The sequence below is a fragment of the Oncorhynchus kisutch genome, linkage group LG25 (assembly GCF_002021735.2).
Source record: "Oncorhynchus kisutch isolate 150728-3 linkage group LG25, Okis_V2, whole genome shotgun sequence".
In the NCBI taxonomy this organism is placed as follows: domain Eukaryota; kingdom Metazoa; phylum Chordata; class Actinopteri; order Salmoniformes; family Salmonidae; genus Oncorhynchus; species Oncorhynchus kisutch.
Genome location: NC_034198.2, coordinates 23,974,883 through 23,998,947, shown reverse-complemented (window position 1 = coordinate 23,998,947; position 24,065 = coordinate 23,974,883). Strand labels below are relative to the sequence as shown.

General features: G+C 47.3%; 1 protein-coding gene across 7 annotated transcripts in view; it reads right to left on the bottom strand.

Annotated features, from left to right (window-relative positions):
• sdk2b (sidekick cell adhesion molecule 2b) overlaps positions 1 to 24,065 on the bottom strand; it is a 485,771-nt gene that overhangs the window by 144,541 nt on the left and 317,165 nt on the right. For all 7 annotated transcript variants that reach the window (XM_031804782.1, XM_031804780.1, XM_031804783.1 and 4 more), the window contains exon 2: positions 1,226 to 1,385. In XM_031804782.1, the coding sequence (XP_031660642.1) occupies positions 1,226 to 1,385 (160 nt within the window). The remainder of the gene's footprint in view (positions 1 to 1,225; positions 1,386 to 24,065) is intronic.

The following is a 24,065-nucleotide window of genomic DNA, read 5'->3' as shown; positions in this document are numbered from 1 at the left end:
GAAGAAGATTACTGGTTTTAAGTCAGAGGAGGAGAAGATGAGGCGAGGAGAGGGCCTGACAAGAGTAGAGCGGAGAGGGGCTTAGAGAGGCTGTTAAGGCAGCGTGTCTGTATGTGAATTCACTGCTTCTCTCTGATAGCTAAAGTGGAGGGGAGTTAAAAGGCAAGGCCAGATGTGATCTTTACGGCTCCATACATACACTCCTCTTCCTCTTCCTCGTCCTCCTCCCTCCATTGCTCTGATGTCTTTTATTCTCTCCAGCTTTCAAACTCTCTCTCTCTCTCTCTCTCTCTCTCTTTCACCCTTTATCTCTCTTTCAACACACAAACCCACATGGAAACACACAAGTATTCACGCAAGCACGCAAACAGAAATGCATGTGTCATGTTCGCACGCACATGACATCAGTGGCCTGATCAGTGGCCTGAGGACAGAAGGTTGCGTGTCCTGGTGTCTGTGTGAGTCTTTAAAACAGTGTTGATCACCAGAGACCTTGCATAACCTCATTACCATAAGGCTGGCGTTGACCTTCCCACTGCCCATCTCCCCTTACATGTCACTGGGGAGGACATTGTGAGGGATGGGGCCACTACAAACACATGCAAGGACACACACTCAAACATCCGATAACACACACACACAAACAAACACTAAATCACTCACCCAATAACACAGACACACTCAATCACCCAGTAACACACACACTCAATCACCCAGTAACACACACACTCAATAACACAGACAGACAATAGCCTGTCCAGTAATTAGGAGCATTGGTCCCGCTAAGCCGTGAGCCATTATGTTTTCCATCTATGTATTGGTCCTGATGCACTGACTGTTACTGCTGTGTTCTCTCTGTCTGTGTTTTTATCTCCCTGAGGCATTGTAGAGAGCAGCAAGCAGCTCCATCAACACTAGACCTTTGTTCACCTCAGTCCAGTGTATGGTGTAACAGGTCCAGTGTCAGCTCACCGTCTCAACGTTCCATTTAGACCTCCGACAGAGCACACCACTTCTAGAGATAAGACCAGAGCTTGCCACATGATTAAGATCTCCCAGTTAACACTAAAGTCTCTCTCTCTCTCTCTCTCTCTCTCTCTCTCTCTCTCTCATAGCTTCAGGGGAGGGGAGGGATGAATTAACCAATTAGAAGCTGGGGAGGATTAGGTGGCCATGATGATTTATATCTATAGGGGTGTGTAAAGTATACAGTGGCAGTACTCACCTGTACTCCAATGAGAACCGTGTGAGCTCAGTGCCATTATGGATCCATTTGAACTCCAGGGGCCAGCTCCCCTCCGCCATACATGTCAACACCAGCCTGTTACGCTCCAGGTGCAACTGGCTCCGCACCGGCTCCGTCTTAAAGTAGGGCGGCACATCATCTGGAGAGAGAGAGAGTGAGAGAGAGAGAGAGAGAGAGAGAGAGAGAGAGAGAGAGAGAGAGAGAGAGAGAGAGAGAGAAAGAGAGAGAGAGAGATAAGTATACCCATAGACATATGGACAGAGAGAGTGGTTCCGACTGTATACCACGGGTATATATTACTGCTCTAATTACGTTGGTAACCAGTTTATAATAGCAATAATGCACCTCTGGGGTTTGTAGTAAATGGCCAATATACCACACCTCCTCGAGCATTCTTGCTTAATTATACAGCGATTCATGAGACAGGATTCTTGAGTCGAGAAGAGCTAAGATATGTGGATTGGAGATATGGGTTCTCTGTGTGTCTGAACTGTTAAGCATGACATACTGTATCGCTTTCCCCAGGCCAAACAGGGTTAGATAGAAGCCCAAACAGGGTTAGATAGAAGAGGAAACAGACAGGGACATGCTTTCCGGCGCCACTTCCGGCGCCGACAGAGATGGCCGCCTCGCTTCGCGTTCCTAGGAAACTATGCAGTTTTTTGTTTTTTTACGTGTTATTTCTTACACTAGTACCCCAGGTCATCTTAGGTTTCATCACATACAGCCGAGAAGAACTACTGAATATAAGATCAGCGTCAACTCACCACCAGTACGACCAAGAATATGTTTTTCGCGATGCGGATCCTGTGTTCTTACAACCAGTGCCACGGGATGGTTCCCATGCAGCGACCCAAAAAACGACTCAGAAAAAGAGGGAAACGAAGCGGTCTTCTGGTCAGACTCCGGAGACGGGCACATCGTGCACCACTCCCTAGCATTCTTCTTGCCAATGTCCAGTCTCTTGACAACAAGGTTGATGAAATCCGAGCAAGGGTAGCATTCCAGAGGGACATCAGAGACTGTAACGTTCTCTGCTTCACGGAAACGTGGCTCACTGGAGAGACGCAATCCGAAGCGGTGCAGCCAGCGGGTTTCTCCACGCATCGCGCGGACAGAAACGAACATCTTTCTGGTAAGAAGAGGGGCGGGGGCGTATGCCTTATGGCCAACGTGACATGGTGTGATGAAAGAAACATACAGGAACTCAAATCCTTCTGTTCACCTGATTTAGAATTCCTTACAATCAAATGTAGACCGCATTATCTACCAAGAGAATTCTCTTCGATTATAATCACAGCCGTATATATCCCCCCCAAGCAGACACATCGATGGCTCTGAACGAACTTTATTTAACTCTCTGCAAACTGGAAACGATTTATCCGGAGGCTGCATTCATTGTAGCTGGGTATTTTAACGAGGCTAATCTGAAAACAAGACTCCCTAAATTTTATCAGCATATCGATTGCGCAACCAGGGGTGGAAAGACCCTGGATCATTGTTACTCTAACTTCCGCGACGCATATAAGGCCCTGCCCCGCCCCCCTTTCGGAAAAGCTGACCACGACTCCATTTTGTTGATCCCTGCCTACAGACAGAAACTAAAACAAGAAGCTCCCACGCTGAGGTCTGTCCAACGCTGGTCCGACCAAGCTGACTCCAAACTCCAAGACTGCTTCCATCACATGGACTGGGAGATGTTTCGTATTGCGTCAGCCAACAACATTGACGAATACGCTGATTCGGTGTGCGAGTTCATTAGAACGTGCGTTGAAGATGTCGTTCCCATAGCAACGATTAAAACATTCCCCAACCAGAAACCGTGGATTGATGGCAGCATTCGTGTGGAACTGAAGGCGCGAACCACTGCTTTTAATCAGGGCAAGGTGTCTGGTAACATGACTGAATACAAACAGTGCAGCTATTCCCTCCGCAAGGCTATCAAACAAGCTAAGCGCCAGTACAGAGACAAAGTAGAATCTCAATTCAACGGCTCAGACACAAGAGGCATGTGGCAGGGTCTACAGTCAATCACGGACTACAGGAAGAAACCCAGCCCAGTCACGGACCAGGATGTCTTGCTCCCAGGCAGACTAAACAACTTTTTTGCCCGCTTTGAGGACAATACAGTGCCACTGACACGGCCTGCAACGAAAACATGCGGTCTCTCCTTCACTGCAGCCGAAGTGAGTAAGACATTTAAACGTGTTAACCCTCGCAAGGCTGCAGGCCCAGACGGCATCCCCAGCCGCGCCCTCAGAGCATGCGCAGACCAGCTGGCCGGTGTGTTTACGGACATATTCAACCAATCCCTATACCAGTCTGCTGTTCCCACATGCTTCAAGAGGGCCACCATTGTTCCTGTTCCCAAGAAAGCTAAGGTAACTGAGCTAAACGACTACCGCCCCGTAGCACTCACATCCGTCATCATGAAGTGCTTTGAGAGACTAGTCAAGGACCATATCACCTCCACCCTACCTGACACCCTTGACCCACTCCAATTTGCTTACCGCCCAAATAGGTCCACAGATGATGCAATCTCAACCACACTGCACACTGCCCTAACCCATCTGGACAAGAGGAATACCTATGTGAGAATGCTGTTCATCGACTACAGCTCGGCATTCAACACCATAGTACCCTCCAAGCTCGTCATCAAGCTCGAGACCCTGGGTCTCGACCCCGCCCTGTGCAACTGGGTACTGGACTTCCTGACGGGCCGCCCCCAGGTGGTGAGGGTAGGCAACAACATCTCCTCCCCGCTGATCCTCAACACTGGGGCCCCACAAGGGTGCGTTCTGAGCCCTCTCCTGTACTCCCTGTTCACCCACGACTGCGTGGCCACGCACGCCTCCAACTCAATCATCAAGTTTGCGGACGACACAACAGTGGTAGGCTTGATTACCAACAACGACGAGACGGCCTACAGGGAGGAGGTGAGGGCCCTCGGAGTGTGGTGTCAGGAAAATAACCTCACACTCAACGTCAACAAAACTAAGGAGATGATTGTGGACTTCAGGAAACAGCAGAGGGAACACCCCCCCATCCACATCGATGGAACAGTAGTGGAGAGGGTAGCAAGTTTTAAGTTCCTCGGCATACACATCACAGACAAACTGAATTGGTCCACTCACACAGACAGCATCGTGAGGAAGGCGCAGCAGCGCCTCTTCAACCTCAGGAGGCTGAAGAAATTCGGCTTGTCACCAAAAGCACTCACAAACTTCTACAGATGCACAATCGAGAGCATCCTGGCGGGCTGTATCACCGCCTGGTATGGCAACTGCACCGCCCTCAACCGTAAGGCTCTCCAGAGGGTAGTGAGGTCTGCACAACGCATCACCGGGGGCAAACTACCTGCCCTCCAGGACACCTACACCACCCGATGCTACAGGAAGGCCATAAAGATCATCAAGGACATCAACCACCCGAGCCACTGCCTGTTCACCGCTCTGTCATCCAGAAGGCGAGGTCAGTACAGGTGCATCAAAGCTGGGACCGAGAGACTGAAAAACAGCTTCTATCTCAAGGCCATCAGACTGTTAAACAGCCACCACTAACATTGAGTGGCTACTGCCAACACACTGTCAATGCCACTGACTCTACTCCAGCCACTTTAATCATGGGAATTGATGGGAAATGATGTAAATATATCACTAGCCACTTTAAACAATGCTACCTTATATAATGTTACTTACCCTACATTATTCATCTCATATGCATACGTAGATACTGTACTCTATATCATCGACTGCATCCTTATGTAATACATGTATCACTAGCCACTTTAACTATGCCACTTGGTTTACATACTCATCTCATATGTATATACTGTACTCGATATCATCTACTGTATCTTGCCTATGCTGCTCTGTACCATCACTCATTCATATATCCTTATGTACATATTCTTTATCCCCTTACATTGTGTATAAGACAGTAGTTTTTTTTGGAATTGTTAGTTAGATTACTTGTTCGTTATTACTGCATTGTCGGAACTAGAAGCACAAGCATTTCGCTACACTCGCATTAACATCTGCTAACCATGTGTATGTGACAAATAAATTTGATTTGATTTGATTTGACTTCCCCAGGCCAAACAGGGTTAGATAGAAGCCCAAACAGGGTTAGATAGAAGAGGAAACAGACAGGGACATGCTTTCCCCAGCCCAAACAGGGTTAGATAGAAGATGAAAAAGACAGGGAAATGCTTTCCCCAGCCCAAACAGGGTTAGATAGAAGCCCAAACAGGGTTAGATAGAAGCCCAAACAGGGTTAGATAGAAGAGGAAACAGACAGGGACATGCTTTCCCCAGCCCAAACAGGGTTAGATAGAAAAGGAAACAGACAGGGACATACTTTCCCCAGCCCAAACAGGGTTAGATAGAAGCCCAAACAGGGTTAGATAGAAGAGGAAACAGACAGGGACATGCTTTCCCCAGCCCAAACAGGGTTAGATAGAAGCCCAAACAGGGTTAGATAGAAGCCCAAACAGGGTTAGATAGAAGAGGAAACAGACAGGGACATGCTTTCCCCAGCCCAAACAGGGTTAGATAGAAGCCCAAACAGGGTTAGATAGAAAAGGAAACAGACAGGGACATGCTTTCCCCAGCCCAAACAGGGTTAGATAGAAGCCCAAACAGGGTTAGATAGAAAAGGAAACAGACAGGGACATGCTTTCCCCAGCCCAAACAGGGTTAGATAGAAGCCCAAACAGGGTTAGATAGAAGAGGAAACAGACAGGGACATGCTTTCCCCAGCCCAAACAGGGTTAGATAGAAGCCCAAACAGGGTTAGATAGAAGCCCAAACAGGGTTAGATAGAAGAGGAAACAGACAGGGACATGCTTTCCCCAGCCCAAACAGGGTTAGATAGAAAAGGAAACAGACAGGGACATGCTTTCCCCAGCCCAAACAGGGTTAGATAGAAGCCCAAACAGGGTTAGATAGAAGAGGAAACAGACAGGGACATGCTGTCCCCAGCCCAAACAGGGTTAGATAGAAGACTAAACAGACAGGGACATGCGTGAAATCCCTTCATCATTCTCTCCGTGCCTCTCCATTTCGCTTTGTCTCTTTTCTCTGTCTGTGTTTGTGAACATGTAGAAGCACAGTGAAGAGTACAGTGCACTGAGGATAGAACAGAATAGATGATGCTACACAGACACACACACACAAACATACACACACAGTCTTGTATAACTAGCCTTGTGGGGACACACAATTCAGTCAATTCAAACACACACACACCTCCATCAAACCAGCTCCAAATTCACCTCACTGTCATACTCCCTGGTGGATGTGAAAGCTCACTCTTGATAGATGGTACTACAATTAACACCTCGTGCTTGATGATGATTGTAAATATAGACCAATTTAATTGGATGGTTGGATAATATCATTTTCAAATTAGCTAATAATCAAGAATTGGAATTAAACTGTCAAAATGATCTATTGGCTTGGTTTTTGCACTGCTATTTTGGCTCCACCAATCAAACAGAGGTAGGGTTAGTAAAACAGATGAAAGAAAGGGGGAAAGATGGAGATGGATTCAGTCTATAAACAGAGGTAGCCAAGAAGAGAAGGCAATTGGTAGGCAGTATGATGGAGTGAGGGGTAAATGGAAGAGAAGGCAATTGGTAGGCAGTATGATGGAGTGAGGGGTAAATGGAAGAGAAGGCAATTGGTAGGCAGTATGATGGAGTGAGGGGTAAATGGAAGAGAAGGCAATTGGTAGGCAGTATGATGGAGTGAGGGATAAATGGAAGAGAAGACAATTGGTAGGCAGTATGATGGAGTGAGGGGTAAATGGAAGAGAAGACAATTGGTAGGCAGTATGATGGAGTGAGGGATAAATGGAAGAGAATACAATTGGTAGGCAGTATGATGGAGTGAGGGATAAATGGAAGAGAAGACAATTGGTAGGCAGTATGATGGAGTGAGGGATAAATGGAAGAGAATACAATTGGTAGGCAGTATGATGGGGTGAGGGTTAAAAGGAAGAGAAAGCCAGGAGGTGAATGATGTACATGAGAAAGACGGAAAGGGAAAAAGAGAAATGTAGAGGATAGGAGGCTTATGGCTTGTAGAGATAGATGGTTTCACAGCCTCCTTAGTGTGGGTTAATGCTAATGTTATGCGTGGTGGAGAATAGGAGGGAAGTTTATGAAAATGAGGGAGATTGAGGCGTGCAAGAGATTTTATTAGACGGCCGAGACTAATTGTTCCCTAGTGATCTGGGCTGTGCTTTTATCTGTGATAGAGAGATAAAGAGAGAGAGAGAGAGAGAGAGAGAGAGAGAGATAGAAAGAGGAGCACATAGTGGGGACCAGCCCCATAACACATTGAACACTGATGGGTATCACATGTCTCCTCTGTGCTCTCTCATTAAACAACCAAGAGACTGGGCTGCTTTACAGGGGCGAATGGTAGGCCTGAAGACACAGGTTTTACTGGACCACTGAGGTCATGTAGGGGTATGTGGGGACATGTAGGGGTATGTAGGGACATGTAGGGGTATGTGGGGACATGTAGGGATATGTAGAGACATGTAGGGGTATGTAGGGACATGTAGGGGTATGTGGGGACATGTAGGGGTATGTGGGGATATGTAGGGATATGTGGGGACACGTAGGGGTATGTGGGGACATGTAGGGACATGTAGTGGTATATGTCCCCACATGTAGGGGTATGTAGGGATATGTAGAGACATGTAGGGGTATGTAGGGACATGTAGGGGTATGTGGGGACATGTAGGGGTATGTGGGGATATGTAGGGATATGTGGGGACACGTAGGGGTATACGGGGACATGTAGGGACATGTAGGGGTATGTGGGGACATGTAGGGGTATGTGGGGACATGTAGGGATATGTGGGGACATGTAGGGGTATGTGGGGACATGTAGGGGTATGTGGGGACATGTAGGGGTATGTGGGGACACATAGGGGTATGTGGGGACATGTAGGGGTATGTGGAGACATGTAGGGGTATGTGGGGACATGTAGGGGTATGCGGGGACATGTAGGGGTATGTAGGGACATGTAGGGACATGTAGGGGTATGTGGGGACATGTAGGGGTATGTGGGGACATGTAGGGGTATATGGGGACATGTAGGGGTATATGGGGACATGTAGGGGTATGTGGGTATATGTAGGGGTATATGGGGACATGTAGGGTTATGTGGGGACATGTAGGGGTATGTGGGGACATGTAGGGGTATATGGGGACATGTAGGGTATGTGGGGACATGTAGGGGTATGTAGGGACATGTAGGGGTATGTGGGGACATTTAGGGGTATGTGGGGACATTTAGGGGTATGTGGGGACATGTAGGGGTATGTGGGGACATTTAGGGGTATTTGGGGACATGTAGGGGTATGTAGGGACATATAGGGGTATGTGGGGACATGTAGGGGTATGTGGGGACATTTAGGGGTATGTGGGGACATGTAGGGGTATGTGGGGACATGTAGGGGTATGTGGGGACATTTAGGGGTATATGGGGACATTTAGAGGTATGTGGGGACATTTAGAGGTATGTGGGGACATGTACTGTAGAGAGGCATTTGGGGACCTTCAGCCTGTGAGAGAACATGTGGTTGTTCAGTATCCAACGGCACTTGAATGGATGTTATGGATGTAATTCTGATTCACAATGTACTTTAACATCTTTCTATGGAGGGAATAAAATAATGGAGTAAGCCGATGTTCAAGAGGTAGGAAAAACAGAAAGATACAATGGTGAAGAACGCCAGGGGCTGTATATTCCATGTCAGTTCCCATGAATACAAACACTCCCATCACACACACACACACACACACACACACACACACACACACACACACACACACACACACACACACAGACATGTGCAAGCCAACCCCCCCCCCCCCCCCGCCCCGCCCCGTCAAGGTTTCACGTCTGCACACAGTACAAAGCAATTCATGTTTGATGAGGGTGGCTGTATTGTAGCTCATCTGCATACACTAGATCTAATGGGTCCCTAGTAGGTTTGCAAAATTCCTGGATCTTTTAATAAAATCCCTGGTTTTCCAGAAATCCTGGTTGGAGGATTCTGGATTTCCTGCTTATACCCTCCTGACTCCGGGAATCTTCCAACAGTGATTTCGGGAAAACGAGAGAATTTATTGAAAGGTCCAAGGAATTTTGACCCTACATTTACAAAGAGAGGTCGTCTCAAATCCAGTTGGTGTGTTCCTCGCTGTGTGTGTGTGTGTGTGTGGTGTGTGTTTAATTTACTGAGCAGTCAATTAAAGCTACTCTTTCATTAATGAGAACACTGCCAGGTGTAAATTGTTGCCCTAGGGTTAACATCCATAATAGAATAGATTCTCTCATTTCCAAAATAAGACCTAGTAAGTTTTCATTCTTCTCACCTTTCTCTCTCCTTAATATGTGCCTTTTCACAAGTGTTGGAGTGCTAATTAAACTGTCTGAAGTTGGAAAGTAATAGTACACACACACACACACACACATTGCATCGCAATGTAGGTTCCATTCTATGAGATTATATTGGGCATATTCTAACGCAAAGTATAATGGGAGGAGAGTCACACCAGTGAGTAGCTAGTCTACAGTAACACCCATCCATCCACCTGGGCCTCCTTTCTCCCAGTCCGGTTCCCAACAAGTCTCCAGTGGCTGCCAGTAACAGACAGCTTCTCTCTGTCTCAGCTCATTCCCAAGAGAACAGCACAGCTCCCAGGTCCCAGGTCCCAGCTCCCAGTTAGCTAGGCTACATACATATTTCATCTAGCCCCTGGGTACTAAACACACACACAGTGGGCAGAGCACACAGAGCGTGTGTGTATGGATGTGTGTGTGTGTGGGTGTGGGTGTGTGGTGAAGATGTCCGTCAGTGGAAGTTCTGCTCTGCTGGTGGTCTGGCTGGGCTGTTAAGCACTCCCACTGGGTGTGAGATCTGTTCTGGAGCATGTGGTTATTTAGCACAATGGCCTGGCCCTGTCTGTGTGTGGGGTGTGCCAATCTGTTCCAGGGCCTGTCATTATTTAGCCCAGTGGCCTGGCCCTGTCTGTGTGCGGGGTGTGCCAATCTGTTCCAGGGCCTGTCATTATTTAGCCCAGTGGCCTGGCCCTGTCTGAGTGCGTGCTGGTGACCGCCACTATCTGTCCCACTGAGACAATCATAGCCAGGCCACAGCCAAGCAGGCCCTCCTTCTTCCTAAACACTGCAAACACACAAACACACACATTCACACACTAACACACGGTGATCATCCACTGCCCAGACACACGCAAAGACACACAGAAACAAAGAACCACACACACACCACAGTGTACATTCAGATCCACTTTGGCCTGGCTCCAGTTTACAGGCCTATTTGTTCTGTGGCATGGTCAGATCAGCTCTCCATAGCTCTTTATAGAACTACATTTCCCATGAGGCAGTGGAGCTGGCCAATAATCCCTCCTCCCTTCTGTTGGTCCTACACAGCCCCCTGGTACGCATCAGTTCAGATGTCCATTCACTACAGCTGGACAGTCCCAGAGCCCCCAAATCCCAGGAGTGGGCAGGATACTGGGTCAGAGTGGGGGTGTGGGGTTTGGGAGACACCAAGGCTCCCTAGTGGCCAGCCAAACCAACAGCACACAACCAACACACCAAGGCTATTTCTCGATGTGCCTTTACTCTATTCCTTGCTTCCTCTCTCCTCGCCTCCTTCTCAAACAGAGTATGAGATCCAAGGTCCCTCCCCTCAGACCTTCTCATTTGATTCATTTTGAGAGGGAGGCCATGAGAAAGGACGTAAGGAACTGAGAAAGAGCCCAATGCCTCAAATGTTTTTTTCCCCTTGCAACCTTCACCATCTCTGATGCTAAGATGCCCAGTCCGTTGTTGTGACCAGGCGCCACCGACCCTCCACCCTCCCGCCTCTCACTGTGGGGATAAGATAGGAAGGCCTTGACACCATAAATCAGAGAGGTAAAACATTAAAAGTCATCTCCCTTCTTTAACGGCCTCGCTGGAGAAGGACGCAGGCTCGTAAATCTGCTGGCTAACCTTTCGGCGTGACAGGGTAAGCTCTCAGCGCACGCTCCCACCTTTATCACTCACCCCAGAGCCATCGCTCCTCTCCCTAATAACATCAAAACAGAATGACACGGTGCAAGGAATGAGATGAAACACTGCCTCCCACGCAGAGAAGAGCTTTTAATATGGACGTGTGTGTGTTTGTGGCGTGTGGGGTGTGTGTACTTAAGTGTGTTTGTGTTATGGAAGTGAAAGAAAGACACTGTGTGTAACTCTTTGTGTCAGAGAGCGAGGAACGCAATATTATGTGTCTGTGAATGTGTATCTCCCTCAGACATGTGTGTGAGCAAGCAGGTTTCATTTCTCTGAAGAGACAGAAATAAAAGCCTCTCTTGTGGACGAGGCGGGCTTCGTGCGTCGCTGCATGCTCTGAGCAAATTATGCCATTATGTTCATGAGAGCAAATCAAATCCTGCATTACTGAGACAATAAAGGCTAAGATGGGTCCCGCGTGTCAGGATCACATGACTAAAGCCCTGGAACATCCCCACAAACAACCTGCACATCAACCAACTACTCAGAAACACTCTGGTCACAGCTGATATGAGGAGTGGGGTCTTGTACGCACAAACTGGAAAAGCTACTGTAACAGACAGAAGGAGGGAGGGAGGAAGGAGAGAGAAGTACGAGGACACACACACAGTACATACACAAGCAACCTGACTAAACCAAACCACAGGGATGGGGGTGTGTCCACTGGTCGCCTCTGGACTGTTGAAATATTGAAGCAGTAAAGCAATGTTCTTTATCGGTCAATAATGTATGGTTAGGTTACTGGGGAATCTCACGGAGAGAATATAGAGGTGAATATAGGCCCCATAGCACACAGAAACACACACACACACACACACGCACACCAAGGGCAATGATAGTTGTTTGGGTACCGACGTAAACTTCTTCCACGGTTGAGGATATTTCCATTGCATGTCGTGTTGTACTCTGACAGGAGACATTAGCATAAGCATGATGACATTTCTCTGTAATGGTGATGTCACATCACTGCCTTATCATTATGTGTTGACATGTGCACTGAATGTACCAAACATTAGGAACACCTTGCTAATATTGAGTTGCACCCCCTTTTGCCCTCAGAACAAGCTGAATTTGTTGGGGCATGGACTCTATAAGGTGTCAACAGCTTTCCACAGGGATGCTGGCCCATGTTGACTCCAACGCTTCCCTCAGTTGTGTCAAGTTGGCTGGATGTCCTTAGGGTGGTAGACCATTATTGATACACACAGGAAAGAGTTGAGCTTTGGAACATCTACATTTTTAAAAATCTAATAAATCCTTTAAAAGTCTAATAAATCCTAATAAGTCTAATATCGCCTACACCTTCACAATAAATCCATGTAATATCGCCTACACCTTCACAATAAATCCATGTAATATCGCCTACACCTTCACAATAAATCCATGTAATATCGCCTACACCTTCACAATAAATCCATGTAATATCGCCTACACCTTCACAATAAATCCATGTAATATCGCCTACACCTTCACAATAAATCCATGTAATATCGCCTACACCTTCACAATAAATCCATGTAATATCGCCTACACCTTCACAATAAATCCATGTAATATCGCCTACACCTTCACAATAAATCCATGTAATATCGCCTACACCTTCACAATAAATCCATGTAATATCGCCTACACCTTCACAATAAATCCATGTAATATCGCCTACACCTTCACAATAAATCCATGTAATATCGCCTACACCTTCACAATAAATACATGTAATATCGCCTACACCTTCACAATAAATACATGTAATATCGCCTACACCTTCACAATAAATCCATTATTTATTTTAGACAGGTCTAAAGAAGCATGATGTGAAGACAATGCAGTCTATTTCCGAAGAACAGAATAGCATACGCTGAGTTGTCCTTCTGTATCACACCCTGACCATAGAGAGCCTTTTATTTTCTATGTTGGGTAGGTCAGGGTGTGACTAAGGTGGGTTATGTAGGTTGTTTTATGTCTATGTTGGCCTAGTATGGTTCCCAATCAGAGGCAGCTGTTTATCGTTGTCTCTGATTGGGGATCATATATATGCAGACATTTCCCCTGTGTTTTTTTGTGGGATCTTGTTTTTGTGTTGACTTCACGTTTAATTTGTTCTGTATTGTTTTGGTGAGTTTAATTTATTAAACATGTGGAACTGTACGCACGCTGCGCCTTGGTCCATTTATTTCAACGATCTTGAAAGAAGATCCCACCAGTGTGCCCAGGAGGAGCAGGGATCCTGGGCCTGGGAGGAAAGCCAGGAGTGGAGGGCATCCTAGACTTGGGACAAAATAATGGCGGGAGACAAAAGCCTGCCATGGAAGCAGGCGGAAGCAGCGAAGGCGGGACAGTGACGAAACCGGGGTTCGCGGCCACGAGAAGCAGTCTCAAACAATGTTTTTCGGGGGGGGGCACACAGGGGTGGTCGGCGACGTTGAGTGGTGAGTCAGAGACCATGGAGGAAGCGATGGAGAGATTGAAAGAGAGTGAATGGAGGGGTGAGATAGAGACCTTCGAGGAGTGGTTGGTGAAATGTGAAGAGAGTGAAGTGGAAGAGCTGTTGGTCTGGCTGGAGTGGCAAGACAGTCGCCCTGAGGAGCGTGTTAGCCGTCCGATGCCACCTGTGTCAGCTCTCCGTATTCGTCCTGAGGAGCGTGTCATCTGTCTGGAACCATCTGTGCCGGCACCACGCACCAGGTCTCCAGTGCGCCTCCACAACCCAGTACGTCCTGTGCCCTCCAGACTCGCTTTGAGGAGCGTGTTATTGTTCCGGTACAATGTGTGCCGGTTCTACGCACCGTGTCTACAGTGCGCCCTGTACGTCCTGTGCCAGCTCCCCACACTTGCCGTGTTAAGGTTGTCATCTGTCCAGGACACGTTGTGCCAGCTCTACGTTCCAGACCTCCAGTGCGCCTCCACAGCCCGGTACGTCCTGTGCCGGCTCCACGCACCAGGCCTCCTGTGCGTCTCCCCAGCCCGGTACGTCCTGTGCCGGCTCCATGCACCAGGCCTCCTGTGCGTCTCCCCAGCCCGGTACGTCCTGTGCCGGCTCCACGCACCAGGCCCCCTGTGCGTCTCCACAGCCCGGTACGTCCTGTGCCGGCTTCACGCTCCAGGCCTCCTGTGCGTCTCCCCAGCCCGGTACGTCCTGTGCCGGCTTCACGCTCCAGGCCTCCTGTGCGTCTCCCCAGCCCGGTACGTCCTGTGCCGGCTCCACGCACCAGGTCTCCTGTGCTTCTCCCCAGCCCGGTACGTCCTGTGCCGGCTCCACGCTCCAGGCCTCCTGTGCGTCTCCCCAGCCCGGTACGTCCTGTGCCGGCTCCACGCACCCGGCCTCCAGTGTGTCTCCCCAGACCGGTATGCCCTGTGCCAGCTCCACGCACCAGGCCTCCAGCGATGGTCTGCAGCACGGAGCCTCCAGGGATGATCCATGGAATGGAGACTCCAGTGATGATCCATGGCCCGGAGCCTCGAGTGATGGTCCATGGTCCGGAGCCTCCTGCGAGGGTTCCTACCTTTCTAAAGTCTTCGAAAGCAAAGTTAACAAACAGATCACCGACCATTTCAAATCCCACCGTACCTTCTCCACTATGCAATCTGGTTTCCGAGCTGGTCATGGGTGCACCTCAGGCACGCTCAAGGTCCTAAACGATATCATAGCCGCCATCGATAAAAAACAATACCGTGTAGCTGTATTTATCGACCTGGCCAAGGTGAACCCGCCCGCCCATCTAGCATCACTACTCTGGACGGTTCTGACTTAGAATATGTGAACAACTACAAATATCTCGGTGTCTGGTTATCTCCAATCCAAAATTAAATTTAGAATCGGCTTCCTATTTCGCAACAAAGCATCCTTCACTCATGCTGCTGAACATACCCTTGTAAAACTGACTATCCTACCAATCCTTGACTTCGGTGATGTAATTTGCAAAATAGCTCTCAACTCAGCAAATTGGATGCAGTCTATCACAGTGCCATCCATTTTGTCTCCAAGCCCCATATACTACCCACCACTGCGACATGGTTCCTCTCATTGGCTGGCCCTTGCTTCATACTCATCCCCAAACTCACTGGCTCCAGGTCATCTATAAATCTTTGCTAGGTAAAGCCCCGCCTTATCTCAGCTCACTGGTCACCATAGCAGCACCCACCCGTAGCATGCGCTCCAGCAGGTATATTTCACCGGTCATCCCCAAAGCCAACTCCTCCTTTGGCCGCCTTTCCTTCCAGTTCTCTGCTGCCAATGACTGGAACGAACTGCAAAAATCACTGAAGCTGGAGACTTATATCTCCCTCGCTAACTTTAAGCATCAGCTGTCAGAGCAGCTTACCAATCATTGCACCTATACATCTTTAAATAGCACTACCTCATCCCCATATAGTTTTTTTTCCTCCTTTGCACCCAAGTATCTCTACTTGCACATTCATCTTCTGCACATCTATCACTCCAGTGTTTAATTCCCTCCACCTACCCAAGGACATCAGAGTACAAAAATCAGTTAACCACCTAACTGAGGAACTCAATTTAACCTTGTGCAATACCCTAGATGCAGTTGCACCCTTAAAAACAAAAAACATTTGACATAAGAAACTAGCTCCCTGGTATAAAGAAAATACTCGAGCTTTGAAGCAAGTTTCCAGAAAATTGTCTTCCGACTAAGACAGTGCCGTGCAGTATCGAAGAGACCTCACTGCTGCTCGATCATCCTATTTTTCCAACTTAACTAAGGAAAATAAGAACAATCGCAAATGTATTTTTGATACTGTCGAAAAGCTAACTAAAAAGCAGCATTCCCCAAGAGAGGATGGCTTTCACTTCAGCAGTGATAAAAATTCATGAACTTCTTTGAGGAAAAGATCATGATCATTAGAAAGCAAATTACGGACTCCTCTTTAAATCTGCGTATTCCTCCAAAGCTCAGTTGTTCTGATTCTGCAACAACTCTGCCAGGACCTAGGATCAAGGGAGAGACTCAAGTTTTTAGGACTATATCTCTTGGCACATTGATGAAAATAATCATGGCCTCTAAACCTTCAAGCTGCATACTGGACCCTATTCCAAATAAACAACTGAAAGAGCTGCTTCCTGAGCTTGCCCCTCCTATGTTGAACATAATAAGCGGCTCTCTATTCACCGAATCTGTACCAAACTCACTAAAAGTGGCAGTAATAAAGCCTCTCTTGAAAAAGCCAAAACTTGACACAGAAATTATAAAAAAACTATCGGCCTATATCGAATCTCACAATCCTCTCCAAAAAAAATGAAAAGCTGTGGCGCAGCAACTCACTGCCTTCCTGAAGACAAACAATGTATACAAAACGCTTCAGTCTGGTTTTAGACCCCATCATAGCACTGAGACTGCACTTGTGACCTTTTAATGTCGTCAGACCGAGGCTCTGCATCTGTCCTCGTGCTCCTAGACTTTAGTGCTGCTTTTGATACCATCGATCACCACATTATTTTGGAGAGATTGGAAACCCAAATTGGTCTACATGGACAAGTTCTGGCCTGGTTTAGATCTTATCTGTCGGAAAGATATCAGTTTGTCTCTGTGGATGGTTTGTCCTCTGACAAATCAACTGTAAAATACGGTGTTCCTCAAGGCTCTGTTTTAGGACCACTATTGTTTTCACTATATACACTGCTCAAAAAAATAAAGGGAACACTTAAACAACACAATGTAACTCCAAGTCAATCATACTTCTGTGAAATCAAACTGTCCACTTAGGAAGCAAGACTGATTGACAATACATTTCACATGCTGTTGTGCAAATGGAATAGACAACAGGTGGAAATTATAGGCAATTAGCAAGACACCCCCAATAAAGGAGTGGTTCTGCAGGTGGTGACCACAGACCACTTCTCAGTTCCTATGCTGGCTGATGTTTTGGTCACTTTTGAATGCTGGCGGTGCTTTCACTCTAGTGGTAGCATGAGACGGAGTCTACAACCCACACAAGTGGCTCAGGTAGTACAGCTCATCCAGGATGGAACATCAATGTGAGCTGTGGCAAGAAGGTTTGCTGTGTCTGTCAGCGTAGTGTCCAGAGCATGGAGGTGTACCAGGAGACAGGCCAGTACATCAGGAGATGTGGAGGAGGCCGTAGGAGGGCAACAACCCAGCAGCAGGACCGCTACCTCCGCCTTTGTGCAAGGAGGAGCAGGAGGAGCACTGCCAGAGCCCTGCAAAATGACCTCCAGCAGGCCACAATTGTGCATGTGTCTGCTCAAACGGTCAGAAACAGACTCCATGAGGGTGGTATGAGGTCCCGACGTCCACAGGTCGGGGTTGTGCTTACAGCCCAACACCGTGCAGGACGTTTGGCATTTGCCAGAGACAACCAAGATTGGCAAATTCGCCACTAGCGCCCTGTGCTCTTCACAGATGAAAGCAGGTTCACACTGAGCACATGTGACAGACATGACAGAGTCTGGAGATGCCGTGGAGAACATTCTGCTGCCTGCAACATCCTCCAGCATGACCAGTTTGGAGGTGGGTCAGTCATGGTGTGGGGTGGCATTTCTTTGGGGGCCGCACAGCGGAGGTAGCCAGAGGCAGAGGTAGCCTGACTGCCATTAGGTACCGAGATGAGATCCTCAGACCCCTTGTGAGACCATATGCTGGTGCGGTTGGCCCTGGGTTCCTCCTAATGCAATACAATGCTAGACCTCATGTGGCTGGAGTGTGTCAGCAGTTCCTGCAAGAGTTCCTGCATTGATGCTATGGACTGGCCTGCCCGTTCCCCAGACCTGAATCCAATTGGGCACATCTGGGACATCATGTCTCGCTCCATCCACCAATGCCACGTTACACCACAGACTGTCCAGGAGTTGGCGGATGCTTTAGTCCAGGTCTGGGAGGAGTCCCTCAGGATCCCTCCGCCACCTCATCAGGAGCATGCCCAGGCGGTGTAGGGAGGTCATACAGGCACGTGGAGGCCACACACACTACTGAGCCTCATTTTGACTTGTTTTAAGGACATAACATCAAAGTTGGCTCAGCCTGTAGTGTGGTTTTCCACTTTAAGTTTGAGTGTTACTCCAAATCCAGACCTCCATGTGTTGATCATTTTTGTGTGATTTTGTTGTCAGCACATTCAACTATGTAAAGAAACACACTACTGAGCCTCATTTTGACTTGTTTTAAGGACATAACATCAAAGTTGGCTCAGCCTGTAGTGTGGTTTTCCACTTTAAGTTTGAGTGTTACTCCAAATCCAGACCTCCATGTGTTGATCATTTTTGTGTGATTTTGTTGTCAGCACATTCAACTATGTAAAGAAAAAAGTATTTAATAAGAATATTTCATTCATTCAGATCTAGGATGTGTTTTTTTAGTGTTTTTTTGAGCAGTGTATTTTACCTCTTGGTGATGTCATTCGAAAACATAATGTTAACTTTCACTGCTATGTGGACAACTGTGGACAACTGTACATTTCGCCCCAAAATTGCCCACCCTGGAAGCCTGTGTTTCAGACAAAAGGAAGTGGATGGCAGCAAATGTTCTACTTTTAAACTCGGACAAAACAGAGATGCTTGTTCTAGGTCCCAAGAAACAAAGAGATCTTCTGTTGAATCTGACAATTATTGTTGATGGTTGTACAGTCGTCTCAAATAAAACTGTGAAGGACCTCACCGTTATTCTGGACCCTGATGTCTCTTTTGACGAACATATCAAGGCTGTTTTAAGGACAGCTTTTTTCCATCTACGTAACATTGCAAAAATCAGAAACTTTCTGTCCAAAAATGATGCACAAATATGTATCCATGCTTTTGTCACTTATAGGTTAGACAACTGCAATGCTCTACTTTCCAACTACTTGGATAAAGCAGTAAATACACTTCAGTTAGTGCTTAACACGGCTGCTAGAATCTTGACTAGAACCAAAAATGTGATCATTTTACTCCAGTGCTAGCCTCTCTACACTGACGTCCTGTTAAGGAAAGGGCAGATTTCAAGGTTTTACTGATCAAATCAAATCAAATGTATTTATATAGACCTTCTTACATCAGCTGACATCTCAAAGTGCTGTACAGAAAACCAGCCCAAAACCCCAAACAGCAAGCAATGCAGGTGTAGAAGCACAGTGGCTAAGAAAAACTGATAACCTACAAAGCATTACATGGGCTTGCTCCTACCCATCTTTCCAATTTGGTCCTGCCGTACACACATACACTATGGTCACAAGACGCAGGCCTCCTTACTGTCCCTAGAATTTCTAAGCAAACAGCTGGAGGCATTATGGAATGGTCTGCCTATCCATGTGAGAGACGCATACTCGGTCTCGCAAACTCGGTCTCAACCTTTATTGAAGACTCATCTCTTCTGTAGGTCCAATGATTGAGTGTTGTCTGGCCCAGGAGTGTGAAGTTGAACGGAAAGGCACTGGAGCAACGAATTGCCCTTGCTGTCTCTGCCTGGCCGTTTCCCCTCTCTCCACTGGGATTATCTGCCTCTAAGTGAATGGAGGGCTGAGTCACTGGCTTACTGGTGCTCTTCCATGCCATCCCTAGGAGGGGTGCATCACTTGAGTGGGTTGAGTCACTGACGTGGTCTTCCTGCCCGGGTTGGCCCCCCCTTGGGTTGTGCCGTGGGGGAGATCTTCGTGGGCTATATTCGTCTTGTCTCAGGATGGTAAGTTGGTGGTTGAAGATATCCCTCTAGTGGTGTGGGGGCTGTGCATTGGCAAAGTAGGTGGGGTTATATCCTGCCTGTTTTGCCCTGTCCGGGGGTATCGTCGGACGGTGCCACCTCCTGTCTCAGTCTCCAGTATTTATGCTGCAACAGTTTGTGTCGGGGGGGCTAGGGTCAGTCTGTTATATCTGGAGTATCTGGATACAGATAATTTTGTACCTGTTTCCTCCAGCATCTTCACAAGGTTGTTTGCCCTTCTTCTGGGATTGATTCACACTTTTCGCACCAAAGTACGTTCATCTCTAGGAGACAGAGCGCGTCTCCTTCCTGAGCGGTATGACGGCTGCATGGTCCCATGGTGTTTATACTTGCGTACTATTGTTTGTACAGATGAATGAACATGGTACCTTCAGGCATTTGGAAATTGCTCCCAAGGATGAACCAGACTTGTGGAGGTCTACACATTTTTTTCTGAGGTCTTGGCTGATTTCTTTTGATTTTCCCATGATGTCAAGCAAAGAGGCACTGAGTTTGAAGGTAGGCCTTGAAATACCTCCACAGGTACACCTCCAATTGACTCAAATTGTGTCACTTAGCCAATCAGAAGCTTCTAAAGTCATGACATAATTTCTGGAATTTTCCAAGTTGTTTAAAGCACAGTCAACTTAGTGTATGTAAACGTCTGACCCACTGGAATTGTGATACAGTGAATTATAAGTGAAATAATCTGTCTGTAAACAATTGTTGGAAAAATTACTTGTGTCTTGCACGAAGTAGATGTCCTAACTGATTTGCCAAAACTATAGTTTGTTAACAAGAAATTTGTGGAGTGGTTGAAAAACAAGTGTTGATGACTCCAACCTAAGTGTATGTAAACTTCTAACTTCAACTATATATCTTTGCCAACTTTTACTTTTATTTCACTACATTCTTTTTAAAAAATTAGAGAGAAAATGGTGCCGTCTGGTTTGCTTAATATAAGGAAGTTGAAATTATTTATACTCTGACTTTGATACCTGTCACGGATCCCTCTGGAGCTTTTGATGGCGCACACCTGACCCCTATTCCCACTGATTCTATTTGTATATACGTCCCGTGTGTTAATCATTGTGCGTTATTTATTCGAGGTACTCCTCACTCTTTTGTTTTGGGTTTCTACCCTGTGTTTTGTATGGTGTTTGTTTGGTCTTCGTCCCTGTGCCTATACACGGCCGTGGGCTTAATAAAAATCCATATTACGCATTCCTGCACCTGTCTCCTGAATCTCTTCATACCAATGTGACAGAATAATCAACCATTTGAGGGAGACAGCGGGAATGGTCCATCAGACGATGCTGCGACTTGTCCGTCCGGTGCCGCTGCAACTTCAGGCAGCTGCAACTGGGTCTTTCGACATCGTCACAATGGGTCCGTCCAACGCCACTACTACTGGTCCGTCCGACGCCGCCGTAACTTTGTCAGCGGCAACTGGCCCATCCGACGACGACACAACTTCGGCAGCTGCATCGGGTCCTGATCACCCGCACTGTGTTCCTGTGATCATCCTCGAGACCGGTGCCTGTTACTATGTCCGTTGGTGCGTGTGAGTACCTGTGCTGTGTTTTTTGGCCTTTCGTGCCATTGTGGATTGCGCAGATGATTACGGGTCTCATTCCGTATGTTAATCATTGTGCGCCTGTACTCCTCGCTCTTTTGTTTTGGGTTTCTACCCTGTGTTCTGTATAGTGTTTGTTTGGTCTTCGTCCCCGTGCCTTTACACGGCCGTGGGCTTAAAAAAAATCCATATTACGCATTCCTGCGCCTGTCTCCCAAATCTCTTCATACCAACGTTACACATAAGTACATTTTAGCAATTCCATTTATTTTTGATCCTTAAGTATATTTTAAACCAAATTTGACTTTTATTTGAGTCATTTTCTATTAAGGTATCTTTACTTTTACTCAAGTATGATAATCTTAATTGCCACTTAGCGGGGAGTGAGCATGGGTTGGCGGATGGAGCGATATGGCGCGGAGGGAAAGAGACATGGAGGGATCATTATGCTGTTGAGGAGGTTTGGATGAGAGGCCCATTACCCGAAGGCTCTCCATCTCTTTGTCTGTCTGTCTGGTTACATTTTCATGAACTCTGGAGTAGGTAAGGACAGTTAGCCCCCATAGGCTTACTACACTATGTATCTGTTTTATCTACTGCTTTACACTTTGTGAAGCCTTGATGTCAATTAAAAGGATCACCCAATAAAGTTTCATTTCTGAACCTATTTCCCTAACACTTTAGATGCTCTAGAGACTATCTACAGACTATCAGTAACATTTCAACTAACTATCTACTAACCCTTATTCTAAACTTTAACCCTAAGCATAACCTTAGCAAGCAGTTGCTTATCAACAGATAGTTAGGTGGTAGTATGGCCATCTCCAGAGCATCTACAAATGGACAATCTGGACGATCCAGATAAAGTGTGAACCCTATTTCTTCTTTAACATATCATTGCATGTCTTTTTCTCTCGCTCTGTCTCTCTCTCTCTCTCTATGCCTTGTGGTGTTGTTGCCAGTATGTATTGATGCCATTATTGAGTGATGGTAGTGCAGCCAGCTCACGGTGGAGTGTCTGTCTCCTCACTGTCACCTGCCAGTCCTGTGGTCCTGTGGCGTCAGCCTGGCTGTGTGTGTGTGTGTGTGTGTGAGTGTGTGTGTGTGTGTGTTCTATGGAGTAAGGGGAGGAGGTAGGGAGTGAGGGAACAGGAGAAAGACAGAGGGAAAGAAAAGGGGGGAGAGAGAAAGAGAAAAGAAAGAGAAGATGTGTAGCCCATAGACCTGAGAACATCAATCTACAGCACATGCAAACGTCCGTCTGTATGATTTGTCATGTGTGTGTTTTGCCTTCCCACCCTGTCCCTGTCTGTTGTGTACTCGTCCCTGAGTGTTGACGCGATGCTATAGAAGAGGCCATTTGTCACGCCTTGGTCTTAGTGTTTTGTGTTTTCGTTATATATTTTGGTCAGGCCAGGGTGTGACATGGGTTTACGTGTTGTGTTTCGTATTGGGGTTTTATAGGATTTGGGATTGCTATGTTTAGGGGTGTGTCTAGTTAGGCTTGGCTGCCTGAGGCGGTTCTCGATCAGAGTCAGGTGCTTCTCGTTGCCTCTGATTGGGAACCGTATTTAGGTAGCCTGAGTTCGCTTTGTCTTTCGTGGGTGATTGTTCCTGTCTCTGTGTTAGTTTGCACCAGATAGCCTCAGTCACTTTGGATTTTCTTTTTTCATTGTTTTGGAAGAGAAGAGAACGAGCGCCATTCTCCTTGCGGAGATGGTGCTAAATACATCAACACGGTCGGTCCCTGGGATTGGGCTGGCCAATACGATTCGTTTTGCTTGGAAGGAAAAGGAGTTGGAGCCTTTAGGACGGGAAACTTTTGGAAGGATAATATTGATGGGGATTCTAAAGCTGACGGTGAAGGACGTGTTTTGTTTCCAAGGCAACTCGTTGGAGGGAGCATACGACGTGGCACTATATACAGAGGAGAAACACGATGATATCCTGAGAAGGGCAAGAGCAGTGGGAGGCGAGAGGCCGATGAGCCACTATGAAATAACAAGCCTGGCGAAGAATAACTTTAGGGTTGTAACGGTCAACATTTACAACCCATACGTTAAGGATGAAGAGGTGAGGGCCTTTCTGGGGAGATACATGGATAACGTCTCCTCAGCAAGGCACCTCAAAGACTCCCTTGGGTTTTGGAATGGGAGGAGAGGCTTCCAGGCCCTCCTCAGAGAGGACCCAAAGGGACATGGTGGCTACCTCCATCCTCCTGCTATGTTCTCCCTAGGGGCTGACAGGGGGACGTTGTTTTATACACGTCAGCCCCCATTTTGCAGGCGCTGTATGGCCTACGGCCACATATTCGCCTCGTGCAGCACAAGAAAATGCAGATTTTGTGGATCTGAGGAACACGAGGCGAAGGATTGTGACAAGCCTAAGGCGTGCCACGGGTGTGGCTCGTCAGCACACCTGTGGCGGGGGTGCCCGGCTCGTCAGAGGTCATATGCGTCTGCGGCTGGGGGGGGAGCAGGAGCGGGGGATG